Raw genomic sequence first — 25,032 nt, 5'->3', positions numbered from 1 at the left:
GGAGCTGGTAGTTAGGAGGAGATGGGGAGGAGGAGCTGGTGGTTAGGAGGAGATGGGGAGGAGGAGCTGGTGGTTAGGAGGAGATGGGGAGGAGCTGGTAGTTAGGAGGAGATGGGGAGGAGGAGCTGGTAGTTAGGAGGAGATGGGGAGGAGCTGGTAGTTAGGAAGAGATGGGGAGGAGGAGCTGGTGGTTAGGAGGAGATGGGGAGGAGCTGGTAGTTAGGAGGAGATGGGGAGGAGGAGCTGGTGGTTAGGAGGAGATGGGGAGGAGCTGGTAGTTAGGAGGAGATGGGGAGGAGGAGCTGGTGGTTAGGAGGAGATGGGGTGGAGCTGGTAGTTAGGAGGAGATGGGGAGGAGGAGCTGGTGGTTAGGAGATGGGGAGGAGCTGGTAGTTAGGAGGAGATGGGGAGGAGCTGGTAGTTAGGAGGAGTTGGGGAGGAGGGGAGGAGGAGCTGGTAGTTAGGAGGAGGAGGGGAGGAGGAGCTGGTGGTTAGGAGGAGATGGGGAGGAGGAGCTGGTGGTTAGGAGGAGATGGGGAGGAGCTGGTAGTTAGGAGGAGGGGAGGAGGAGCTGGTAGTTAGGAGGAGATGGGGAGGAGGAGCTGGTGGTTAGGAGGAGATGGGGAGGAGGAGCTGGTGGTTAGGAGGAGATGGGGAGGAGGAGCTGGTAGTTAGGAGGAGATGGGGAGGAGGAGCTGGTAGTTAGGAGGAGATGGGGAGGAGCTGGTAGTTAGGAAGAGATGGGGAGGAGGAGCTGGTGGTTAGGAGGAGATGGGGAGGAGCTGGTAGTTAGGAGGAGATGGGGAGGAGGAGCTGGTGGTTAGGAGGAGATGGGGAGGAGCTGGTAGTTAGGAGGAGATGGGGAGGAGGAGCTGGTGGTTAGGAGATGGGGAGGAGCTGGTAGTTAGGAGGAGATGGGGAGGAGGAGCTGGTGGTTAAGAGGAGGAGGAGGAGCTGGTGGTTAGGAGGAGATGGGGAGGAGGAGCTGGTAGTTAGGAGGATATGGGGAGGAGCTGGTGGTTAGGAGGAGATGGGGAGGAGGAGCTGGTGGTTAGGAGGAGATGGGGAGGAGGAGCTGGTAGTTAGGAGGAGATGGGGAGGAGGAGCTGGTAGTTAGGAGGAGATGGGGAGGAGGAGCTGGTAGTTAGGAGGATATGGGGAGGAGGAGCTGGTAGTTAGGAGGAGATGGGGAGGAGGAGCTGGTAGTTAGGAGGAGATGGGGAGGAGCTGGTAGTTAGGAGGAGATGGGGAGGAGGAGCTGGTAGTTAGGAGGAGATGGGGAGGAGGAGCTGGTGGTTAGGAGGAGATGGGGAGGAGGAGCTGGTGGTTAGGAGGAGATGGGGAGGAGCTGGTAGTTAGGAGGAGATGGGGAGGAGGAGCTGGTGGTTAGGAGGAGATGGGGAGGAGCTGGTAGTTAGGAGGAGATGGGGAGGAGGAGCTGGTGGTTAGGAGGAGATGGGGAGGAGGAGCTGGTAGTTAGGAGGATATGGGGAGGAGCTGGTGGTTAGGAGGAGATGGGGAGGAGGAGCTGGTGGTTAGGAGGAGATGGGGAGGAGCTGGTAGTTAGGAGGAGATGGGGAGGAGGAGCTGGTAGTTAGGAGGAGATGGGGAGGAGGAGCTGGTAGTTAGGAGGAGATGGGGAGGAGCTGGTAGTTAGGAGGAGATGGGGAGGAGGAGCTGGTAGTTAGGAGGAGATGGGGAGGAGGAGCTGGTAGTTAGGAGGAGATGGGGAGGAGGAGCTGGTAGTTAGGAGGAGGGGAGGAGGAGCTGGTAGTTAGGAGGAGATGGGGAGGAGGAGCTGGTAGTTAGGAGGATATGGGGAGGAGGAGCTGGTGGTTAGGAGGATATGGGGAGGAGGAGCTGGTGGTTAGGAGGAGATGGGGAGGAGGAGCTGGTAGTTAGGAGGATATGGGGAGGAGGAGCTGGTGGTTAGGAGGATATGGGGAGGAGGAGCTGGTGGTTAGGAGGAGATGGGGAGGAGGAGCTGGTAGTTAGGAGGAGGAGCTGGTAGTTAGGAGGAGATGGGGAGGAGGAGCTGGTAGTTAGGAGGATATGGGGAGGAGGAGCTGGTGGTTAGGAGGATATGGGGAGGAGGAGCTGGTAGTTAGGAGGAGATGGGGAGGAGGAGCTGGTGGTTAGGAGGAGATGGGGAGGAGGAGCTGGTAGTTAGGAGGAGATGGGGAGGAGGCAGAAGTGTTTACTTGGAGATGGCGAGGGCAGTGATTTCCGCCGGTGTTCCGTTGTCCTTGCGTTCGAACGCTGTGTGCATGGTGAGTTTGCTACGAAACACCAGCTGCCTCTCCCATCTGTACCCTGCTCACACAGAAATGCATACACACATGTGGTTAAAATGTTATTTGAATAAAGAAAATTCAATCAGTCAGGTGTTTTTATATCTGTATCTTTATATCATCTTTGTATGTATGTCTGTATCAGGGTAGGCTGATCCAGGTGTGTGTGTCTCCAGGTAGGCTGATCCAGGTGTGTGTGTCTCCAGGTAGGCTGATCCAGGTGTGTGTGTCTCCAGGTAGGCTGATCCAGGTGTGTGTGTCTCCAGGTAGGCTGATCCAGGTGTGTGTGTGTCTCCAGGTAGGCTGATCCAGGTGTGTGTGTCTCCAGGTAGGCTGATCCAGGTGTGTGTGTCTCCAGGTAGGCTGATCCAGGTGTGTGTGTCTCCAGGTAGGCTGATCCAGGTGTGTGTGTGTCTCCAGGTAGGCTGATCCAGGTGATGTGAGATAACTCACCTGTCCTCAGCTGGCTGTAGGGTCGAGCTTCACCAGCTCCAGGCTGGAGGGCTGTTTGTGGAGCAGACCCTGAGGGTGGCTGGGAGGGGGCTGGATGGGCTGGCTGCTGGGGGCCCCCTGGGTGCTGCCCCCCCCCTGGAGGTTGGGGCACCCCAGGTGGCCTGCCAGGTCTGCTCTGGCCCTCAGAGTAGTTGATGAAGACGAAGCCATCCTTCTCGTCTGTGCTGAGGGTGTCGGACCAGTGGCGGGAGTCATCTGACCCGCTGTCCAGAGACCAGGCGGGGCCACCGCGGACTCCTGGACCTGGGGGGCACCCTGGATGGTTAGTCTGATACCTCTATCTTCAGAACTATACTGGTCCAGGATACCTGTGGTGTTTGACGGTCAGTCTGATCCCTCCAATGTCTTCTCTCTCTCTTGAACAATTATTCACCAAAGGCTCCGTGAATAGTGGGGAATAGCTAACTATTCCCCACTATTCACAGGGCCTGAAGTGAATAATTGTTTTAGTATATACTATACGTAAACACTCCAAAAATAAAGAAGATTTTATTAGTGTGACGAGACGACTGTCACGCGTGATGAAAACAATATCCCGAGTTTGAAATCAATTTCGGGATATTGCCCAATATCCGAGATAGCGAACCAATCAAATTGCGCCATCTTAGGAGATTCACATGTAGCATATACTAAATATTTATATACCACCCTCTATGTATCTGTGTACCTTTAGGTCTGTGCACAGCACTGCCTGGGTGGCTGTCTCCTGAGTTGGAGGCAGTGGGAGGAGTCTTGGGCTCCTGGTTGAGACTGGGCTCATCGCCATCCGACTCACTGCTTTCCTCCTCCCCTTGGTGGGTCACTGCGCCCTCTACTGGAGGAACAGAGTCAAACAGTAAAAACACCTGTGAGATTAGACCAGTTGGTTATATGTTGTCGAGTTATAGATTTCTGGCGAATTAACCAGTTTGTTTGTATATTAGAGAGATCTGTCTAAGTTAAACCAGTTTGTTTATACAATTATGATTATTGTTCTGTCTATATAAGACTAATTCTTTCTATATATTAGATCGTCTCCATCAGAACTCGCCAATCTTCTCCTCGGCACAGCAGTCTGGGACATCCGCTTCCACAGGCTCTGGTGCAGGGGTTTCTGGGACTTGGAGGAACTCCATTCTCCAGAACTACAAGCAGAGCAGGACTAGTTCAGATTCTAAACATTAAACAGCAGACATCCTGAACAAACCACACAGCTGTCTATCCTGTGAGTGACTCTACGATGTTCTCAACCAAGTTGTACTGGATTGTAATGGATGGAATGTTTTTGATAATGTGGTGTAACTATATGCACTCGGTCAAACAAGCTCAAAATAATGAACATAGAGTGCTTCTATGGTGTAGTAACTGTACAAATACATAGACAAACTAGTTAGCCAAATAACAGTCAGCTATACGAACAGTTTGATGTTATCATGGTTTACAACATTGTTTATGGTTATGTCTAAAACAGCATTCCTTAAACTATGGGTCGGGACCCATAAGGGAACATGATCCAGTCGGAGCTCGTCTGCGGCCCGACAATGCACATGTGTGTCCATCGGAAAGAGGGTCCATTTTACTGTGTCTCTTGAGCACACTAGGATTTGTGATTCTTTGTGCAGTTGTGTCCAACGGTCTGCACAAAAATGATCTGTTTTGTCCCGGGAGGATGATAATTGTTGTAATCCCGGGTCTGAGTGATCACAGCGTAATGCAGTGTGAACAGTGCTATGGGTTACCCTGACGACGCCGTCGGAGTGCCCGGTCACGATGACGTTCTGTGTGTCCCACTCGTTCATCTCCGACACGCAGCAGCACAGGATGTTCTGGCTGCGGCCCGTGAAGGTGTTGGCACTGGAGATGGGGCTGCCATTGATGCTCCACACGTGGATGTAGGTCCCTGCACACGACACGATGTCCCCCTGCAGACGGACGGGCAGACATACAGGGGGTACGGTTAAGAGTCAGGCCCAAAGCACACCACCGTGTCAGGGAGTACGGTGAAGACTCAGGCCCAAAGCACTCCGCCGTGTCAGGACCGATGCAGGAAGTTTAGAATTGTACATCCAAAATAGACTTGAGTCATGAGCATCGCTCAGACACTCAGCAAGCAAAAAGAAAAATACAGCCCTGTACCATTAAAACAATATAGTTAGGTATTCACAGGGTATCTGTGGATACCTGTTATTATAGGTGTTGGCTATTATTATTATTCCGGATTGATGCCTATATCTCTGCGGTGGACAAAGGTTTTTAAATTTGGGTACAAATTATAGTGCCGAAATTCCCATAGGGGACGCTATAACTTCTGTTCAAAGACAAAAAAACAATTGGCGCGACCGCCCCGATACAATATATGCTGATCAGCGGACATTATCCTATAGTGAGTGTGAGTATGTAAGTGTGCAAGTGTGTGTAAACGTTTTTACACTGCGAAATATGCCGTCTTATGCCCGCCTTTTTCCTGGCATGGTCCGCACGTTTACACTCACTGAGGTAATATAACGCCTTGATTTCGCACCCCAATTTACAGTGAAACTGTGAAATGCTGAGATGCTGACCATCATGGGAGAGAAGGTGATGCAGTCGCATTTAACACAGACGCCTTGTGTGTGTGTGTGAGAGTGTGAGAGAGAGAGTGAGTGAGTGAGTGAGTGAGTGAGTGAGAGAAGAGAGAGAGAGAGAGAGAGAGAGAGAGAGAGAGAGAGAGAGAGAGAGAGAGAGAGAGAGAGAGAGAGAGTGTGTGTGTGTGTGTGTGAGAGAGATGGGTTATGGGAGTAAAAAAACATACAGTGGTGAAAAACAAAGATGGAGCGAAATTCCCGCTCTGTGTAATCTGAGTTTTAGAGAAAGAGTGAGGTAGCGTTAAGGTTTGGGGTAACAGATAGGTAAGGTTAATGGTTAGAGTGAGGTAGGTTATGGGTAACTTATAGGGAGGGTGAAGGTTAGGATTAAGGTTAATTAGGCTAGTCTAAGAAAGGATTATGGGTTAGTGTGGTTAGCGTTAGGGACGATTAAGGGTAAGTAATAGGGTTGTAACGATTCACTGATACAAATCGGTAACCGGTGCGACTACATCGATATGTTGGCCCCTGAATCGATTTAAAATGACCAAGAATCGGTCGATGCACCGATTTAAACGTTGCGAATCAATTGTGAACTAAGCTTTAGCCTGATCTCAAGACACCATTGTCAACTTATTTTCATTCCGTTTCCATACGGATCTGAAAAATGGAATTTAAGAAAGTGGGCGGATCCGTGTGTGTTTTTGTATATACAGACAATCTTGTCTGCACGCGTCTCGCTAGCACGAAACAACCAGAGTTGTGAGCGTGCGAAAAAAAACAGCCATATTAAAAATAGAACAATACAACATGTCCGAAAACACCACCAATCTGAAATCAAATGTGTGGACGCCCTTTGGGTTTTATATGAAGGAGGGGATATTGACAAAAGCCTCACTATTTGTAAATTGTGTAGGACAGCGATCAAGTGTATAAATAAACAAGAAGACGTGTAGTTCTAGATTGATAAATTTGTCTTAAATTTTTTTCCCCATGCCATAAAGAAACAAATATAAAAACCTAAGATAATAAAAAATGAATTGGTATCGTAGAGCCTGTATCTAGATACGTATGGGATCATCCTATAAAGGAGCGATGCATACCCCTAGTAAGTAAGGTAAATGTCTGAGGTCCGGTGAGGCTCACCGTCAGTTCGTTGATGCAGAGGGCGGAGACAGGGGCCCGGTGGCCGCGGAGCTGCGTGACGAACGCCAGCTTGTTGAGGTCCCAGATGATGCAGGTCCTGTCCCGGGAGCCGCTCACCACCATGTGGTACGACGAGGAGGCCATCAGACACGTCACCGCGTCGGTGTGGCCCAGCAACGCCTGGCCGACAAAGGAAGACCACAGTTAGACACAAGACCTGGCCAATAAAGACACTGGGCTAAAGACACCTGGTCAATAAAAACACCTGGCCGGTAAAGATACCTGGTCAATAAAAACACCTGGCCGGTAAAGATACCTGGTCAATAAAAACACCTGGCCGGTAAAGATACCTGGTCAATAAAAACACCTGGCCAATTAAAAACACCTGGCCAGTCGAGGCCAATTAAATTCACCTGGTCAATAAAAACACCTGGTCAATAAATACACCTGGCCCATAAAATACACCTGGCCAATTAAAAACACCTGGTCAATGAAAATACCTGGTCAATGAAAACACCTGGGCTGTGTTCCAATATCCATACGTCCATGAGTACACTTAAAAGTAGTATACTATCCGCACTGACTAAGTGCACTGATTTTCAAATGTCAGTGTCGTTCCAAATCGAATACTACTTGGTGCACTAACCGGAAATTACGATCGCGACTGCCGCCGTGGCTCCTCCTCCGCAATAATCATCCCGCTTTGAACGGTGAACTCTATACGCATAGTAGCTATAAAAAGCTATACAAGCTATAAAAGCTACAAAATAACTCCATTAATGCAGGCTATGTGGAAAATATACCGACGTTGCCTCAGACTGGCGCCGCCTCTTCCACTACGTAGCCAAGATGGCTGCCGTTGAGTATGAAAAGTGTGCATTGATCCACACTTGGCGGTTTGACCGTTTTGAGTACACCATCCGGGTCCTTTAGGTACACTTCTTTTCGCCCGATCTGAATTGGAACGCCCTACCTACTCAAACTAAGTATAGTGAGTGCGGATAGTATGGACATTGGAACACAGCCCTGGCCAATTTAATACACCTGGCCCATTAAATACACCTTACGAAGAAAAACACCGGGCCCATTAAATACATTTAACACACTTCAAAGACAATTGGCCAACACCTTACCCATGAAGTATCTTACGAGACAATACAATTTGTAATATTGGCGTTCCCTGTGGCGGATGGTTTTCTTACCTGCTTTAGCGTGAGAGACTTGGCCTTCTCCTTGGATGTGCCCATCTCCCACACACAGATACTGGTGCTGGTGCCGGCGGTGATGACCAGCTTGGGGTTAGGACATATGGCACAGAGGATCTGCCCCCATTCAGACAAACACTCGTACACCACCGATGCCTGGAACCCAACCGTGGGGGTACAGAGGTTAGCTCCCAGCAGAAAGAGAGCCCTGATATACTTCAAACTAATTCAGAATTGGGGTGTTCGCACTGCTGCCTGCAATCGGTCAACAATAGCATGTGAATGATTGCCACTCGTCTCACCAAAACTTATGTCATTAAACAAAAAGCCCACACATTGAAGCAACTATATATCATACCCTGTGGAAATGGCTGTGTTTAACAGCAGTTTGACAGGGTATGTGGGGAAACATGCTAGTTTTTCAATTTTGACTAATATTAGGGTTAGTATTGTGTAATATTGTGGCCATTATGTGACAAGCCAATGGTAAAGGGTTGATGTACTCTGTCCACAGGTCATGTGATGAACACTCCATGTGTCATGTGATACGGACCTTGTCTGACTCGTAGTTGCTGAGGCGACAGCTGAGGTCAGCGTATCCCCAAGCAAAGGTTTTGCTCCAGGAAGGAGGAAGTAGAACCTTGTTCTGTTCCACCGCCACGATGCCCTTATCAGTACACACGATCTGTCCTACTGGCTCCTTGAGCTCTGTAATAATAATAATATAACATTATGTAATATTACTACTGGATTATCAGTACACACAATCTGTCCTACTGGCTCCTTGAGCTCTGTAATAATAATAATATAACATTATGTAATATTACTACTGGATTATCAGTACACACAATCTGTCCTACTGGCTCCTTCAGCTCTGTAATAATAATAACATTATATAATATTATTACTGGATTATCAGTACACACAATCTGTCCTACTGGCTCCTTCAGCTCTGTAATAATAACGTAACATATGACGTAATATAATATGCTATAATATAATCCAACATGATAAAATACATTATAAGAACACTACGACAGTATCAGTGCACACAGTTCTATCGACCAGGTGTGTACCTTTGAGCGGGGCGAGCGAGGGCCTCAGGTTGTCAAGGTGATGGAAGAAGAAGCTGAGAGGAAGACCAGCTGGCTCTCCGTTGGACCGGCCTCGCACACGCTTGGGGGGGTGGGCCCTCTTAAAGAGCTGGAACACACACACACACACACACACACACACACACACACACACACACACACACACACACACACACACACACACACACACACACACACACACACACACACACACATTAAGAAATGTACTGCACTTATCCAGTGCTTTCTAACCATTGACCACTCAAAGCGCTTTACAATATTGCCCAAAATTCATAGCCTGGAAATCCAGACCCACATCTAGAAAGCTGTAGGGTTTGGCAACGAGTAATGAAAATGGCCCAACTCGAGGGGCGGAACAAAGCATGCATTTGAAAATATCATTGCACGCAATTGGATTGGAAACACTACGACCAATCAGAAGAATACAAGGGGTGACGTATCCAGACCAGCGGAGCTAACCAATAGATAAGACTTGGCGTACACGATCGGTAAAACAGCAACACTTTTGGCCCGCCTATATCAATTACACAGATGTGATTGGTTTATGTTCTGGGTTTGGGCAATCGGGGAGTGAGTATATTGCTCGTTCCCAGAGTGACTCGCTGAGCAAATTCAAATTGTGCTCTCGCGAGAACTCTGGATTTCCAGGGTACAACGTTCACCCATTCATGCACACATTCACACACCAACGGCAGATTCAACCATGCAAGGCGACAGCCAGCTCGTCGGGAGCAGTCAGGGTTTCGCGCCTTGCTCAGGGACACCTCGGGACTCGGCTAGGAGGAGCCGGGGATCGAACCAGCAACCCTCTGGTTACCAGTCAACCCGCTCTACCTCCTGAGCCGCATGCCGCCCCCTAATACACAGACACACAGACACAGCCCTCTGCCTCCTCTTGGTTCTCGTTGCAGTCGGCACCTGCTTGGGGATCTGTCCAAAGTTGTTGATGAAGCCGATGGTGGCCGTCTCCTTCAGAGGGTCGTTGATGTTGTAGATGTCCACCTGACCCTCGTAGAACAGGTGGTGGAACACGTTGACCGCCTCCACCGCCGGTGGGCCCTGCTGCTTGAAGCCGAAGATCAGGTCGATCCACTCGTGGAGGTGGGCCGACACGTAGTCGCACTCCAGGGCCTGGGGAGGGGGGCACTGGTTTGTATCCACCCTGGTCCACATACTCACACTGTTTGCAGCTCAACTGGTCTAAACCACAACTGGTGGAAATCTTACCTGGTATACATTCATCCTGGTTTACATCTAACCTGATTTATATTTATCCTGTCTGACATCTAAACTGGACTAAACCAAAATGGTTTATATTCGAACTGGTCCAAATGTATACTGGTTTCCATATAAACAGTCCACCTGTTTATATGGAACTGGTCCACCTCTGAAAGAAGTTGATGTTTATTTATCTAACTGTGTATATGATGGACTACCCGTCTCTCTGACTAACTGTCTGTCTGTCAACAACTCTACCTACCGGCCCACCTGAAAAACTCTACCTGTCTGCCTCTGCATCTCCACCTGTCTGTCTGTCTGTCTGTCTGAGTACCTGTCTGTGGACTCTGATGAACTCGCGGGGGTCTCCTTTGGCCCAGGGCGGTAGGATGACGTCTCCCAGCTTGGTGCCGTTCTGCTTCGCTCCTGGACAACAGACAACACAACATCACAACCCTGCACATTATCTAATAACTAACTATCTACACACATATACCCTAACCATACAGTTAACTATAAACAGACCTTAAGCATACAGTAAACTATACATAGACCCTAACCATACAGAAAACTAAACCACTCTAATCCTACAGTTAACTATACACAGACCTTAACCATACAGTTAACTACGCACCCTGTAACCCTACAGTTAACTATACACAGACCTTAACCATACAGTAAACTAAACCACTCTAACCATACAGTTAAGCTACCAAAGTGACTAAAACACTACTCTCTCCTGCTAAGACATATCAAACATATAGTTGTTATCTCTCTGCCTGCCTGTTTCTGTCTGTCTGTCAGTCTGGGTGTCTATCTGTTTTCTGTGTGGTGTTCCCACTCTGTCATACCCAGGTCAAAGTTGTTGGAGTTGAGCATGAACTCTGGCAGGTAGAAGAACTCGGGGATGAGCTCCTTGACGTCCGCCATGTTGTGTTTGGAGGCGGAGAGCCAGGCTTCCCTCACGCTGTGGTACATGCGGTCCGCCAGGTCAAAGTGACCGCCCTGCAAATCACCATATACACAATAGAAAATAGAAATATATACACCATACAATGTGAAAGAAGTGCTGTATGGAACATCTGCCTTTTAATGTATTATTGTTATTAAGAAGTGATATAATTTATAGAATAGGATGTATCACATATATAATATACAAGAGATATAATCTACAAATATAACATATATAATGTATAGAAAAATAATGGATAAATGCATCAGAAGTGTATTGACCTGTAGTCTCAGGAAAATCTGTGTGAAGGGCTCCATGCGGACCAGGTACGAAGCTACGATCATAGCAGAGGAGTAGTGGGTCCCGTAGTGGTAGGCTGGCGTCTCCCCTAGCACACAGCAAACAGCACGTCAACATGGGGGACGGGCTTCTTGCTTGGATCCTTCCAGCCTGTTTGGGGGACGGGCTTACTGTCTGGCCCCTCCCAGTCTGGTCATGGAGAAGGCCTTACCGTTGGGGTCCTCCCAGTCCTTGAAGCGCTTCTTGTACTGGGTGAGGCGGTCGTCCGTCTGGGCTCCCATGGGCTTGGCCAGGTTCCTGAAGGTAGCCGGGTTGTTCAGGTCCAACTCCTACTCCACAACACAAAACACACGCTCTACTACCCCAGAATGCACTCTGTTCAGCCCGACTGTCATTGTGGACTAGAAAAATATAGGGTGTTAATTTGTGGGACATTACTTTGTACAGTGTGTTAATTTATTTGAAAATATGTGTGGTGTTTTATTTACGTGATATGAATGTGTACACTCTGTTAATTGATGTAATAATAATGTGTGCAGTGTGATCATTTACATTATAACAATGTATATAGGGGGGTAATTAACGTAATAATGTGTGCAGTGTGTTAGTTTAGGTTAAGTGTGTGCAGTGGGTTAGTTTACGTTCAATGTGTGCAGTGGGTTAGTTTAGGTTAAGTGTGCAGTGGGTTAGTTTACGTTCAATGTGTGCAGTGGGTTAGTTTAGGTTAAGTGTGCAGTGGGTTAGTTAAGGTTAAGTGTGCAGTGGGTTAGTTAAGGTTAATTCTGTGCAGTGGGTTAGTTTAGGTTAAGTGTGTACAGTGTGTTAGTTTAGGTTAAGTGTGTGCAGTGGGTTAGTTTAGGTTAAGTGTGCAGTGGGTTAGTTTAGGTTAATTCTGTGCAGTGGGTTAGTTTAGGTTAAGTGTGCAGTGGGTTAGTTAAGGTTAATTCTGTGCAGTGGGTTAGTTTAGGTTAAGTGTGTACAGTGTGTTAGTTTAGGTTTAGTGTGTGCAGTGGGTTAGTTTAGGTTAAGTGTGTGCAGTGGGTAAGTTTAGGTTAAGTGTGTGCAGTGGGTTAGTTTAGGTTAAATGTGTGCAGTGGGTTAGTTTAGGTTAAGTGTGGGTAGTGTGTCTGTGTCAGTGTGCAGACCTGTGAGTCGTAGTCGGCCAGCACCCAGGGGAAGACGGGGTACTGCATGAGGTCGTTATAGGAACGGCCCGCCAGCGTGTTCAGATGCATCAGGTACTGGAAGTTACTGATCTCGCCTCTCTGGAACACACACACACACACAGTTTAAAGAGTGGTCAGAGTGTTTAGGGAGTGTTCAGAGTGTGTTTAGAGGGCGAGTTGGGGGTTACCTCCCAACGCTGGGTCACAGACTTCTCCCCGACCAGGGTGCTGAGAAGGCCAGACCTGTGGTACCGCAGCACAGAACAAACACAACGTTATCGTCATTATGGACCACCATGACATATTGTATTACTACCTACTGCCTTACAGCTGAAAGCATTACCCCCTCTGTGTAAATGGCTAGAATTACTCCCCTCTGTGTCACTGATTGCATTACTCCCCTCTAAACAGTGTCTATCATTACACTTATCTACGAAGCTGCTAGTTTCCTGGGCCCTTTATAAAGATGTTAGCCTGCAGCCTACCCTTGCTCTACGCTGGTGTTGGGTCTCTGGCCTGAGACCGACTCAGAGCTGTCAGCCAACGATGGAACCACCGCCAGGAACCTGGGGTGACATCAAACACATTACATCAGTCAGACATTTCATCAAACACACCTTCAGTAAATGAGGAGCTAAACTTGGTGTCTGGTGGAGCATTGGTACCTCTGGTAGACTTTGTTGCGGACTCCCTTCTGGAAGGCAAGAAGGTAGTTCCTTCCGTCTGCTGAGAACACCTCCACTGCCATGGGCTGCAGAACAAAGAGATAGTTAGTCTTCTAGAAACCAGACGCTCCAGACCTTTACATCTGACATCTTCACATCTCACACAGCACAGGTCTCAATGTTCATCTGCCATGTACTTCATTCATCTAAACGGTTACAGCAGCTGGGTGATGTGGAAATATTTAGGCCTATCCTATTGATCACCTCATTCTTTAACTGATCCGCTTAATTTCAAAATTGACCAGGCTCAGATTAATACATTTACAGATCATTGTAGTGCGGCATTTTCAGGTTTCACGTGCAAAGGGTCATATGCACGTTATGTTGGCAGAGGTTTGTCATTAGTAACCGCCGTAGTGTAGCAGGAGTGTGTAGCATGTAGGTTGTGTGTACCTGTAGCAGGTAGCGTCTCTTGTGTACTTCCTTGATGTCTTCGTAGGCGAAGCTGCTGGCGGTTCTCTTCAGCTGGCTCTGGCCCTGCCGCGCACCCCGGGGGATGATGGCCTCATGCAGGCTACACACACACACACACACACACACACACACACACACACACACACACACACACACACACACACACACACACACACACACACACACACACACACACACACACACACAGCAAGTTACACGCCTATCTACTTTGTGTTACAATATGTCTACTGTCACCTACTTGGGGGTTAGGGACTATGTCTAGGGTCTATACTCGGGGTTAGGGTCTATGTCTAGGGTCTATACTCGGGGTTAGGGACTATGTCTAGGGTCTATACTCGGGGTTAGGGACTATGTCTAGGGTCTATACTCGGGGTTAGGGTCTATGTCTAGGGTCTATACTCGGGGTTAGGGACTATGTCTAGGGTCTATACTCGGGGTTAGGGACTATGTCTAGGGTCTATACTCGGGGTTAGGGACTATGTCTAGGTCTACGTACTTGGGGGGCAGGGTGTCTATGTCCCTGATCTCCCTGGAGACGGTCATGGTGTATCCGTCGATCACGTAGAAGTGTTCCTTCCCAAAGAGCAGCAGGCCTTCGCTGGTGTCCAGGCCCTGGACCCGGGCAGACCGGTACATGTGCTGGATCTGGAGTTGTTTAAATACATAGGAGTTAGTAGTTTAGAACACACTACAGTTCATTCAATCCGAGTATCCAATACATTTGTAAGAAGTTGTTTTTGTAATAAGTTCATTTGAAAGGGCACCCAGTAATTCTATTGCTATACTACAGTTAGGGCGCACTCACACTAGGCCATCTGTACCGTGCCCGAGTACGTTTGCCCCCTAAAGCCTAGATCGTTTGGCTAGTGTGAGCACACCATCCGTACTCAAGTACAGTTCAATTCCGTGTCCTCAGTACACTTCGGAGAGGTGTGCTCTGGCCACGGTACAGATGCTAATGAGCCGACACGTACACACGCACGGATACATAACCATATGTACAAGAGGCAACCGCACACAGGCCCAGTTGAGATAGCCTAGTGTGAGCACAGGCCAGCGGCACAGTAAGGGGGGGGGGGGGGGGGGGCGGGCAATCGTACTTGAGTACGGTACAAGGCAACTTTGCCTAGTGTGAGTGCGCCCTTAGAGATATCTATAATCCACTTGCACAACATGAGTTTGTTTACGATCTGATGCCGCTTTGTAATTTACAAATTCTTAAATTAAATCTTTATGCCATTGTTTTTAGAACAAGAGGCCATCCTACGGGGGGATTAATAAAGTTGTATTGTATCGTGAGTCCAGACAATGGGTTGTGTTATGGTGAGTTGTAGTAGTAGCCCGTACCTTCTCTCCCTCCTCGAGGAGGCGCAGCAGAGAGGTGTTGTCAGTCCTCTCCTCCTCCTCCGGTCCTCCCGACTCCAGCAGCTGGTCCTGGGTCAGGTCCCCGCTGTCCTCGTCTCCCCCGTCCGCCGTGGAGCGAGATCGCTTCAGAGGAGCCTTGACCAGACCTGTTCAGACCAGTGACATCAGGTTAAAACTGGTATAGGACCTGTCCAGACCAGTAACAACAGGTTCCCACTGGTTTATGACCTGCTCAGATGAGAAACCGGCTCTTAGCTGAAGGTTTAAACTGGTGTATTACCTGCTAAAACCAGTGGCAACTGGTTAAAACTATCCTTGACTAGACTTGCTCAGACCATTTGGAAAAGGTTAAAGCTGCTTAATGACCATAACAGGAAACATATGGACCCAAACCTGATTTAAACCAGTTGACCACAGGTTAAGGTGATCTATGTATAACAATGTCCTGACCTTTGACCCTGGCGATGGTGTCCTCTCCGTGCTCGGGCTCTGTGTGGTTGGTCTCCCCGGGGGCGCTGGGCTCCAGGGAGTGCTGGTACATGCCGGGGTTTCCAGACAGAAGCCTCATGTAGTACTCCTTACTGTCCGCACTGATGGCACGCCGGTACCGTTGGGGCTTCTGAATCTACACACACAACGGGGGTGTTAAAGATCCCATATCATGTTTTTGCAGGGTTAATAATGGCATTTGGGGGTACTACTAGAATAGGGTTACATGCCTGTATGTTAGAAATACCCCCCCACCATATTCTCACACTAACCAATTTCAATGTCTTTCAAAAACTTTTTTCAAAAACTAAGCCCCCCCTCCCAAAGTAGCCCAGTCTGCTGTGATTGGTCAGCATGCCCACTCTGTTGCATTGGTCATGCTATTGCCTAGCTGACTGAGAGACGGCGATCCCAGCCAACAAGTGCCAACCACTCCGGGACAGTCAAGAGGCTGTCTGCGATCTCAGTAGCACACTGCACTGAGTGACAGAGAGCTCTCCATAGCAGTGGTCGCGCCGGAAGATCCAATAGTCACACTTTGCAGGAGCTGTTGCAACGGCGTTATTTACTGGTGTAGCAGCGTTGAGCAGGCAGTTATGTTACCACAAAAATCTGTTTAGCGATCGCCTAGAGAATGTGTCCAGGCAGAACATGCCAAAAGTTACAGGGCGGTTGGCAAGATAAAAAGGCATACAATAAAGGAAGCTCAAATGCAAAAAGGTATGTAGTAATAGATCAAGGGTTTGGGAAAAAATGTAAAGGTCATTGGGTTTTGTGCCTGGGTGAAGGAGTAAGGTTGGGGTCGGGGTGTGTTAGTGCCTAGTTGGATGAGTAGGGTGGGGGTCGGGGGTTGTTAAGTACCTGGGTGGAGTTGGGGGGGTTGGGCTCCGGCTCCGGGACGAAGGGGTAGTGGATGTAGAACATGTCGTTGCGGACCATCTTCTTCCTCATGCGGCACGGCCCCTCCGTCATCTCCAGGACAAACTTGTCGAGGTGGGAGCCGATGGGCGGGCCCCAGAGACCCCGCTCTCTGAGCAGCTCGTACTCGATGCCCGCCCACTCCTCCGTCACGTACTTCAGACAGGTCTGCTGTCGCTGGAGGGAGAGACAGAGTGCTACATTAAAAACACACCTTCTTCTGTTTTAGTGCCTTCAATCTGGCCTAGCCCCCTCACCCCAAAATATGCCATCTACACTTGTTAAGATAGATATATATATAGTTTAGAATGTTTTGGGTTAGCTAGGTCAAGATCAGCCACACTACACCCCTCTATTCAAACCAAGATGTGAGATGCAAATAGAGGATTTTGTTGAGATGACGACAATGGGAATTGTTGACGAGTGTTGGACATCCCTGGTCAAACCCCCTCCGGAAGAAGTGGATTCTACAGTTAATATAGATTGACCAGTAATGTGTTGTTGTCAAGTCAGGTAGCAAGCTCATAGGTTGCCAGTCGTCAACCAATAGAAAGCAAGGGGGGTGTCACATGCTAATGTTGTGAATCTAGATATAACCTAAAAAACGGTTGTAGAATCTACATATTTATCAACATAATCATTATGTTAACAAGGCCTTTGAGTAGTGTGTTACCTCCTGATGCTCCTAGTACTGGATGTTTGTGTAGTGTTTATAGTGTGTAGCAGTGGAGGCTTCTCCAGTGAGGAGAGGGAGGAAGATCCTACTAAACATTGTTGAGAATAAAAAGTGTAGATTGCCCAGACTACTTTAATGAATTAATGCCCTTAAATATGACTACTTTAATGCCTTTGTATATGTAATGTTCGTTTCCCTGGGTAAAGGGACATTAGCACCCCCTATTGAATATTACTTTGGGGAGGACGTTCCTCCCCAAAGAACTACTGGCGGCCGGTGAATAACATGGGGTTCAATGGGAGAGAGGAGGAAAGTCCTCCTCTGAGTGGGTGGGACTAGCTAAGGGATCTGAATCGCGTCAACGTCTATTCACAAATAGGCTGGAGCCCTGGCTGCGCTATGAACCAATAAGAAGTCCTGGCTGCGCTATGAACCAATAAGCATGAGCCCTCGCTGCACTATGAACCAATAAGCAGGAGCCCTGGCTGTGGAGCAGCCCGGAGGGAGGGTTTATCCCCTCAAGTCTCTAGGCTACGAGAACCAACAAACCCGCTCGTATGCCTCGTTTCCACCGAGCGGTGCGCTGTGCTGCTGTTTGTTGTGGTACAGTGCGGCTCTGATCGCTTTTCTTGGCATTTCCACCGAGCGGTGCAGTTCGGTGCGTCTCGGTTCACTTATATTGGCGTTTCCACAGCCAAAAGTCTGCCGAAATAAACGTGCTGAGCCTACCTATTTTTCGACACTCCTCCGTTGGGTTACACACGCCATTATTCTGAAATCACTTTAAAAATATCCCGTTTGGTATGACCAGGTCACTGATATCTTTGCAACACAAACAGCGAGGAGGATTGACTTGATCTATAAATGAAGTCCCTCAATCTTATTTGGCTTAACACCATGACCAACATTCTGAAACATCCATTAACATCCACATTTGCCTCAAACAATGTTAGGCTTACAGCCCATGTCAATAGTTAGAAATGATGTTCTGTTTGTTACTCTGACCGTTCTGTTTGATATTGTGGAAAGGATGTTAGTGAATGATTCAGAGAATTATGCATTTTAAATGGCATCACTTTTGGTATTGTGTCTTAATTTTTCTTAAAACAATTGTAGCTGAAAAAAAAACATAGCCAGATTACAACAAATAGCTTCAGTCATTGAGGGCAAAAATAGGCCCAATGATAGGCCCAGATTTATTTATTTACTACTTTACTGTTTTACAAATCAAGAGTAGGCCTGATTTGACTAATTGGCTTTGCATCCTTTCCTTCTTCACTTGTAGTCCAAGACATGCTGCCCACCAGCTTTCAAAGTACAATGCTGCCACTGGTGGTTGTATCAATTTTATTCATATAATTATCCCTCCCTGCTTTTTTGTAGTTCACCAAAACACCCTGAAACAACTTGAGTCTCACATAATTCTGCCACCATACAGTGTAGTGTGTTACCTCCTGATGCCCCTAGTGCTGGATGTGAGTGTAGTGTGTATAGTGCATATGTAGTGTGTAGTGTATAAAGTGTGGATAATGTGTAGTGTATACTGTGTAGTTAAATGTTGTGTATAGTCTGTTTCCTCCTAATGCTCCATCTATTACAATGTGTGTGTATTGTGTATATAGTGTGGATGAAGTGTATTAATAGTGTAGTGTGTGTATTGTGTTTATAGTGTGAGTAGTGTGTGTGTGTGTGTGTATAGTTTGTAGTATGTAGTGTATATAGTGTGTAGAGTTTGTGTAGTGTTTAGTGTATAGTGTGTGTTACCTCCTGATGCTCCTTAAACTGTATGGACAGCAGGTCTCTCACCACGGCGATGTGGGTAAACATCCACTGGAAGGTTTCCTGTTGCCATGACAACACGCATAAACAACAACAAGACAACAAACGTGTGTGTGTGTGTGTGTGTGTGTGTGTGTGTGTGTGTGTGTGTGTGTGTATGTGTGTGTGTGTGTATGTGTGTGTGTGTGTATGTGTGTGTGTGTACCTGGGCAGACAGCTGGTTCTTGTTGAGGCTGGGGTCTTTCTTGTGGCGACGGACCCCAGTGAGTTTAGACAGACCGAACCCACTGCTGACCCGCGACAGCTTTGATTGGCTGGCTGGAGTCACCGCCTCACCTCGACCAATCAGCTTCTTCTCTTGGGCTGAGAGAGTAATGTAATGTAAAGCTCTCACATCAAAATTCTGAAGAAAAAAACGCAACCATTGTGTGTGGTTCACTAGTCTGTGTATGTGTGCATGGAGTGTCCCCTCACCCAGGTGGATCTGCCAGCTCCTGAGGGCCAGCTCCTCCAGGGCGGGCCGGGCGGTGGACACGTCCACGTGGCCCCGGTCGTTGGAGGGCAGGGACACCTTGAAGATGTCCTCCAGCATGCTGCGCTTACTGTGCATCAGCTCCGTCCACACGCGGGCCACCGCCTTCAGGAGCAGCTGGCGGCCTGACACACACACACACACACACACACACACACCCTGGTGAACCCTGGTAACAGTCTTAATGGCACCAAACAAACACCTGTTTCCTGCTGTGTGCGAGTGCTACCTTCGCTGACTTCCTGGTTGCTGCTTGCGTCTGATTGGTTCTCAGCAGGCATCATCACATGCCAGGTGGTCATGCGAGCTTCTGCCTCCAGACCGAAACCCTCCACACCGCTACACACACACACACACACACACACACACACACACACACACACACACACACACACACACACACACACACACACACACACACACACACACACACACACACACACACACACACACACACAAAGGTTTGTACCAATTCATGTGCAATTCGTGTGCATGCATACAATTCATGTGCATCACAGCTAGTGAGCAGAGCTGAGCGGAGCGCTCCTCGTTCAGGTGGCTGTTCACTCGGCCGCTCCTCCGCTCAAATTCGCGTCAGGTCACTCCGCTCTACTTCGCTCCCCGCTCCACTTAAAAATCCTCCCGCTCCAGTGAAATCGCTCCACGCTCACTCCAATTTAAAAGAGGGAGAAATAATCTACTACAAATTGTCACATTAAACAGAAAACTTAAAATCTAAAGAACTAAGAGCAATATATTTCACTCATGGAACATTTATTTTAAAAGATAGACAATAAGTAACAATGAACAAGCTTGGCAACATCAAGAGGGCATGCCTCAGACTCGTGGTGTGAGCGGTATCTGAGCCAAAACAGTGAGGCCGCTCCGGCCTCTAAATTAAAAAGCACTCCACGCTCCAACTAAATTCGGTGTGTGTGTGTGTGTGTGTGTGTGTGTGTGTGTGTGTGTGTGTGTGTGTGTGTGTGTGTGTGTGTGTGTGTGTGTGTGTGTGTGTGTGTGTGTGTGTGTGTGTGTGTGTGTGTGTGTGTGTTACCTGCCAGTGTGCAGACAGATGAAGCAGTGAGCTAGGCAGGCTATGAACTCCTGGTCGTGGTTCCCGGGGCCCAGCACCAGGTTGCGGTTGACCGTGAGCACCCTGAGGGCGTCCAGCAGTGCCACCTGCTGGGCCACCGTCTTGTGAGGCCTGCAGAGCTGGAACAGCACGGTGCGGTTCAGACTGTGGTACACAGAGTCCAGAGACACGCCCTGCGACCGCCGCTTGGACTGAATGAGGGGGGAGGGAGAGGTGCATTACTATTATCATCCAACACCAAACACCCTGTTTGAAATGAAAAGCCGTTAAAACATCCCTTCTCTGGCCCCCTTTTGTAATTTAGAGACCATTTTGTAATTTAGAGGGAGGGCTATATTAGTGTTCAGTGTGTTTATAGAGCAGAGTTCCCCGTGCTATAGTTACCTGGGCTATAAAGAGTTAACTGTCCTTTAAAAAGTGAACTGTCCAGTACAGTCACCTGTGCTATAAAGAGTTACCTGTGCTGTAGTTACCTGTGCTATAGAGAGCTACCTGAGCTATAAAGAGTTCCCTGTGCTGTAGTTACCTGCCCTATGAGCTGCACTATGAAGTCCACCACCAGCTTGGAGTCCTTGTTGAAGATGCCCTGCCACAGCTTGTCCACCACACGCTGGCTGAAGTAGAAGATGTTGTAGACCAGCGTCTGGTAGCTGCCGCCACTACTGACCGCCAGGGAGGAGTCCTCACCTGGGTGGAAGAGGAGAAGGAAGAGTTAGGCTCACCCTTCCCTTCAAGATAAGACAAGATTAACAATGTGTTTTACATGATTAAATGCCCGCTAGAATTAAAACAGAGCGTGATGTATTATAGTAGCAAAGCACTGCTTGTGAGGTGTATATAGAAAATTCTCAATAGCAAATCTATATTAGCATTAATAACAAAAACCGATTTGAATCGGAAAATCGATTTTGATTTAAAAGATGCAAATCTTCTGAATCTAACTGAATCGAATCGTTCCATTTAAAAAATTTATCGTTCCTGAATCGTATCGTACCCCATGTATCGAGATACGCATTGAATCGTCTTTTATTGGAGAGATGCACACCCCTAACAAATACACTTCTTCTCTAGTCTTTGATAAATCTTTTTGAAGGAAATGCCACATTTACAAGTTAATTCATTTTGTGAAATGATTGTCTACTTTCAACAAGAAATCCATTGCATCATACCCTCTCGAATTGAGCCGTGCCACATCGAATCAAATCGAAATCCTTCTGAATCGAATCGTTTCATTTAAAAAATTTATCGTTCCTGAATCGTATCGTACCCCATGTATCGAGATACGCATCGAATCGTCTTTTATTGGAGAGATGCACACCCCTAATTAATAATAACAATCCTAGTAATATCTTACCTAAGAGCAGGTCTGCTGCCAGCAGGTGGTCCATGACTCCATCCAGGATGAACGACTGGAACTCCTTCTGCTGGGTCCTGGTGGAACGCTCTGGAGACGCCTGTCAGGGAGAGTCCACAGAGCTCAGAACATTACCCCATCAGAACACCAAGCGCTCAGAACCTCACACATAAACCATCCAGACCCTTCCAGGTGCGGTCACAGGACTGTGGTCACGCAGAATAATAAACAATGGAGATTTAATGATATATATATATTTCATTAAAGAGCCAGCAAGTCCAGTTTCAGATGGAATACGAACACTATGTGATCTAGAAAAATGCCTTTTAGGCTGAGAGTTTTAGGAAAGAGGGGGGCATGTTATCGTCATGGTTACGACCCACGTCAACTTTATGATACTTTTTTTTACTTTTACCATTGTTGGGTAACTGTTACGAGCACTAAATGCAAACCGTTGTTGCTTGTGTTTTTTTGTGCCTTCTGATACCAGGTTAAAATAGCAAGCCCTCAAACCAGCCAAACACATTAACACATTTCTAACACAATAACACTTATATACATGCAGTACGGACATTATGCTACTATTAATAATACTAATAAGCACTTAGTGAACCACTACTAATTACTGGATATGCATGACGTCCACTAGCACAGAAAAGGTTGGGACCAACACCAGAACAGCCTCACCTGGTGGAGTGAACTCTCTTAGAGTCAACAAAACAAAAGTTACAGCAAACAGGAACATTTGTAACTGCAATATGAAACTATGTGCGAGATAACTGCTGCAGTCCAATGCTTCCATCCTAGGAGAAAGATCTAGTATCTTCAGGGACGTAGACCCTCCTCCACTAGGGGGGCGCTCCTCACCTCCAGCAGCAGGTCCAGGACGGGGGTCTGCTTGGTGGCCGGGGTGGTGCACAGGTTGTCCATGATCAGCACCCTCATGAAGTCAAACACGTACTTCTTGGCGGGGTGGTTGGTCAGGTAGGTCTTAGAGCCCACGTTGCAGTACTCAGACTGGCTCCGGTTCATCCCAGAGTCTCCGGCAAAGCCCTTGAACTCTTCTGTGGGAGACCCCGTCTCGTCGTCCAGGTCACTAACCTGGATGGAGACAAATAACACATGTTGTTGCATCTAGAAACAGTATTCTGCATGGCAGGCCGGGTAATCGAATGGCAGGAAGGCAAGAACTCCAAACAACTCCATCTGAAACATTAATATCGTAATTTCATTTTTATCTGGAAGAATCACTCACAACACACAGGAAATGGTACCGGCTTACAACCTACTTCTGGTTCCAAACTCAAACCAAACCAAACCAGGAACCCCCAGGTTATAACCCTGCAGTGACCTTGATGTTGCAACATGAAGCTTTGTTTAAAGATTGGGTCTGATCTGTTGAGGGTTAGTGGTTAGGGGACAGGTGTATGGGGGTCTTCGATTCAGGACAACTTGCAAACTCACAATCTCAGAGTATGGTCTTATGCTTTGTTAGGGTTAGGTTTAGAGGTTATGGTTAGGGTTAGGTTTAGGATTCACTCTTTGATTGAGGTCATGTTGTTAACCTACCATCTCAGAATAGGGTCTGGTGGTGAGGGCTAGGGGTTTAGTGTCAATTTACCATATCATAGTAGGGTCTGAAGGTGAGAGTTATGGCTAGGGGTTAGCGTGAGGGTTGGCGTGAGCACCATCTCTGGGGGGAACAAGGTTTCTTGCACCCCCAAAGATAAGGTTGGGGGTGCAAAAAACCCTCAATATTGAAACTAAGTGAACTGGCATGTTTTCGTTGTCTGTCCCCTTAAATAAAGCAAGCGCGATAGAATGCTGCGCTGCGTGATAGAACGCTGTGCTGAGTGATAGAACGCTGTGCTGCGTGATAGAACGCTGTGCTGCGTGATAGAACACTGGCTGTGTGATAGAACGCTGTGCTGCGTGATAGAACGCTGTGCTGCGTGATAGAACACTGGCTGTGTGATAGAACGCTGTGCTGAGTGATAGAACGCTGTGCTGCATGATAGAACGTTGTGCTGCATGATAGAACGCTGCGGTGCGATAGCACCCTGCCACCTCCCTCCCCCTAAATCTCCCCCACCAATCATTCTAAAGCTGGCAACATTCCTGACATACCAATGGTTGGCAGAGTGCCAAATGATTGACAGGTCGAATATGTCAGGGAGCAGGTTGGGCTTACAAGCGTGCGTCAAGGACATACAAGAAGAGGCAATGTACGTGCATTGTAATGCCCACAACATGAACCTTGCCTTTCAAGATGCCGTTTCAAAGGTTAACATATGGCGAGATGCGATGAAGACAGTCAAAGAGCTGATCAATACAATCAGAGAGTCACCAAAAAGACATGGCATGGTTTGACTCTTTCCGTAAGCCTGCAGGTGGGAACAGTTAGCACCCGCTTTGCCCCACCTGCTGGACGATGTGAGTGAGCAGTGTGAAGTCAGTGCTTGCGAACTACGAGAGCCTGGCGAGTTACTTCCATGATTTCTACATTTCTAAATTAGTGACTGAAATATAATTAAGCTAGGCCTACTCCCATTTATTCGGCCATGTTTATGGAAAATAAGTGGTTAAATCATACATCATCACAACTTGGAATAAATCAAATCAATTACAGATAAATAATACATAAATAATTCATGAACTACTGTTCTGAACCTCAAATTCTGAAAGCAGGACTTTGGAGAAGTGATATAGCCTACTTTTTGGTGGAACACATTTGAATGAAAATTTTATGACCCCCCCCCCCCAATGTTGACCTGAAGTTGGCGCCACTTGTAGGGTCTGAAGGTGAGTTTGGGCTAGGGTTTAGCTTGAGGGTTTAAGTGAAAACATACCATAACATAGTAGGGTCTGAAGGTGAGTTTGGGCTAGGGGTTAGTGTGAGGGTTTTAGTGTTAACATACCATCTCAGAGTAGGGTCTGATGTTGAAGGGGAAGACGCTGGCTGCCAGAGCGCACAGGAACTCTGAGCTGTGCCACATGGGTGTGAGGTCGGGCACGTTGTGGTACATATACCTGAAGAACTGCATGAGGGTGATTGGGTACTCCCTGAGCCAGGACCCCTCCTCAGACTGCCAGGGCTGGAGGGACACACGCAAACAGTCAGAAATGATGAGTCGGATGAAATGATAGATAGACACACATTCATATGTATAAAAATCTGTGTGTGTGTGTGTGTGTGTGTGTGTGTGTGTGTGTGTGT

General features: G+C 47.7%; 1 protein-coding gene across 2 annotated transcripts in view; it reads right to left on the bottom strand.

Moving 5' to 3' along the window:
* The window catches only part of wdfy3 (WD repeat and FYVE domain containing 3), a 72,912-nt gene that overhangs the window by 3,111 nt on the left and 44,769 nt on the right, over positions 1 to 25,032 (bottom strand). Inside the window, exons 33-64 of one of the 2 annotated variants that reach the window (XM_084468316.1) lie at positions 24,734 to 24,910; positions 22,683 to 22,916; positions 21,816 to 21,915; positions 20,988 to 21,148; positions 20,423 to 20,652; positions 19,598 to 19,707; positions 19,311 to 19,493; positions 19,042 to 19,199; positions 18,822 to 18,899; positions 16,325 to 16,558; positions 15,425 to 15,599; positions 14,957 to 15,120; positions 14,106 to 14,254; positions 13,568 to 13,688; positions 13,115 to 13,200; positions 12,935 to 13,015; positions 12,638 to 12,692; positions 12,429 to 12,548; positions 11,495 to 11,612; positions 11,265 to 11,371; positions 10,883 to 11,036; positions 10,366 to 10,457; positions 9,732 to 9,944; positions 8,775 to 8,901; positions 8,252 to 8,406; positions 7,696 to 7,854; positions 6,494 to 6,673; positions 4,523 to 4,705; positions 3,835 to 3,928; positions 3,472 to 3,618; positions 2,745 to 3,047; positions 2,202 to 2,313 (exon numbers count right to left, since the gene is read on the bottom strand). In XM_084468316.1, coding sequence (XP_084324442.1) covers positions 2,202 to 2,313; positions 2,745 to 3,047; positions 3,472 to 3,618; positions 3,835 to 3,928; positions 4,523 to 4,705; positions 6,494 to 6,673; positions 7,696 to 7,854; positions 8,252 to 8,406; positions 8,775 to 8,901; positions 9,732 to 9,944; positions 10,366 to 10,457; positions 10,883 to 11,036; positions 11,265 to 11,371; positions 11,495 to 11,612; positions 12,429 to 12,548; positions 12,638 to 12,692; positions 12,935 to 13,015; positions 13,115 to 13,200; positions 13,568 to 13,688; positions 14,106 to 14,254; positions 14,957 to 15,120; positions 15,425 to 15,599; positions 16,325 to 16,558; positions 18,822 to 18,899; positions 19,042 to 19,199; positions 19,311 to 19,493; positions 19,598 to 19,707; positions 20,423 to 20,652; positions 20,988 to 21,148; positions 21,816 to 21,915; positions 22,683 to 22,916; positions 24,734 to 24,910 — 4,760 coding nt within the window. The remainder of the gene's footprint in view (positions 1 to 2,201; positions 2,314 to 2,744; positions 3,048 to 3,471; positions 3,619 to 3,834; positions 3,929 to 4,522; positions 4,706 to 6,493; positions 6,674 to 7,695; positions 7,855 to 8,251; positions 8,407 to 8,774; positions 8,902 to 9,731; positions 9,945 to 10,365; positions 10,458 to 10,882; positions 11,037 to 11,264; positions 11,372 to 11,494; positions 11,613 to 12,428; positions 12,549 to 12,637; positions 12,693 to 12,934; positions 13,016 to 13,114; positions 13,201 to 13,567; positions 13,689 to 14,105; positions 14,255 to 14,956; positions 15,121 to 15,424; positions 15,600 to 16,324; positions 16,559 to 18,821; positions 18,900 to 19,041; positions 19,200 to 19,310; positions 19,494 to 19,597; positions 19,708 to 20,422; positions 20,653 to 20,987; positions 21,149 to 21,815; positions 21,916 to 22,682; positions 22,917 to 24,733; positions 24,911 to 25,032) is intronic. The other variant, XM_084468317.1, reaches the window with a different exon arrangement.

This window comes from Micromesistius poutassou (assembly GCF_964030765.1).
Source record: "Micromesistius poutassou genome assembly, chromosome: 5".
Classification (NCBI taxonomy): Eukaryota; Metazoa; Chordata; class Actinopteri; order Gadiformes; family Gadidae; genus Micromesistius; species Micromesistius poutassou.
Note: the sequence above shows the minus strand (reverse complement) of the source record. Positions and strands in the feature narration are given on the sequence as shown.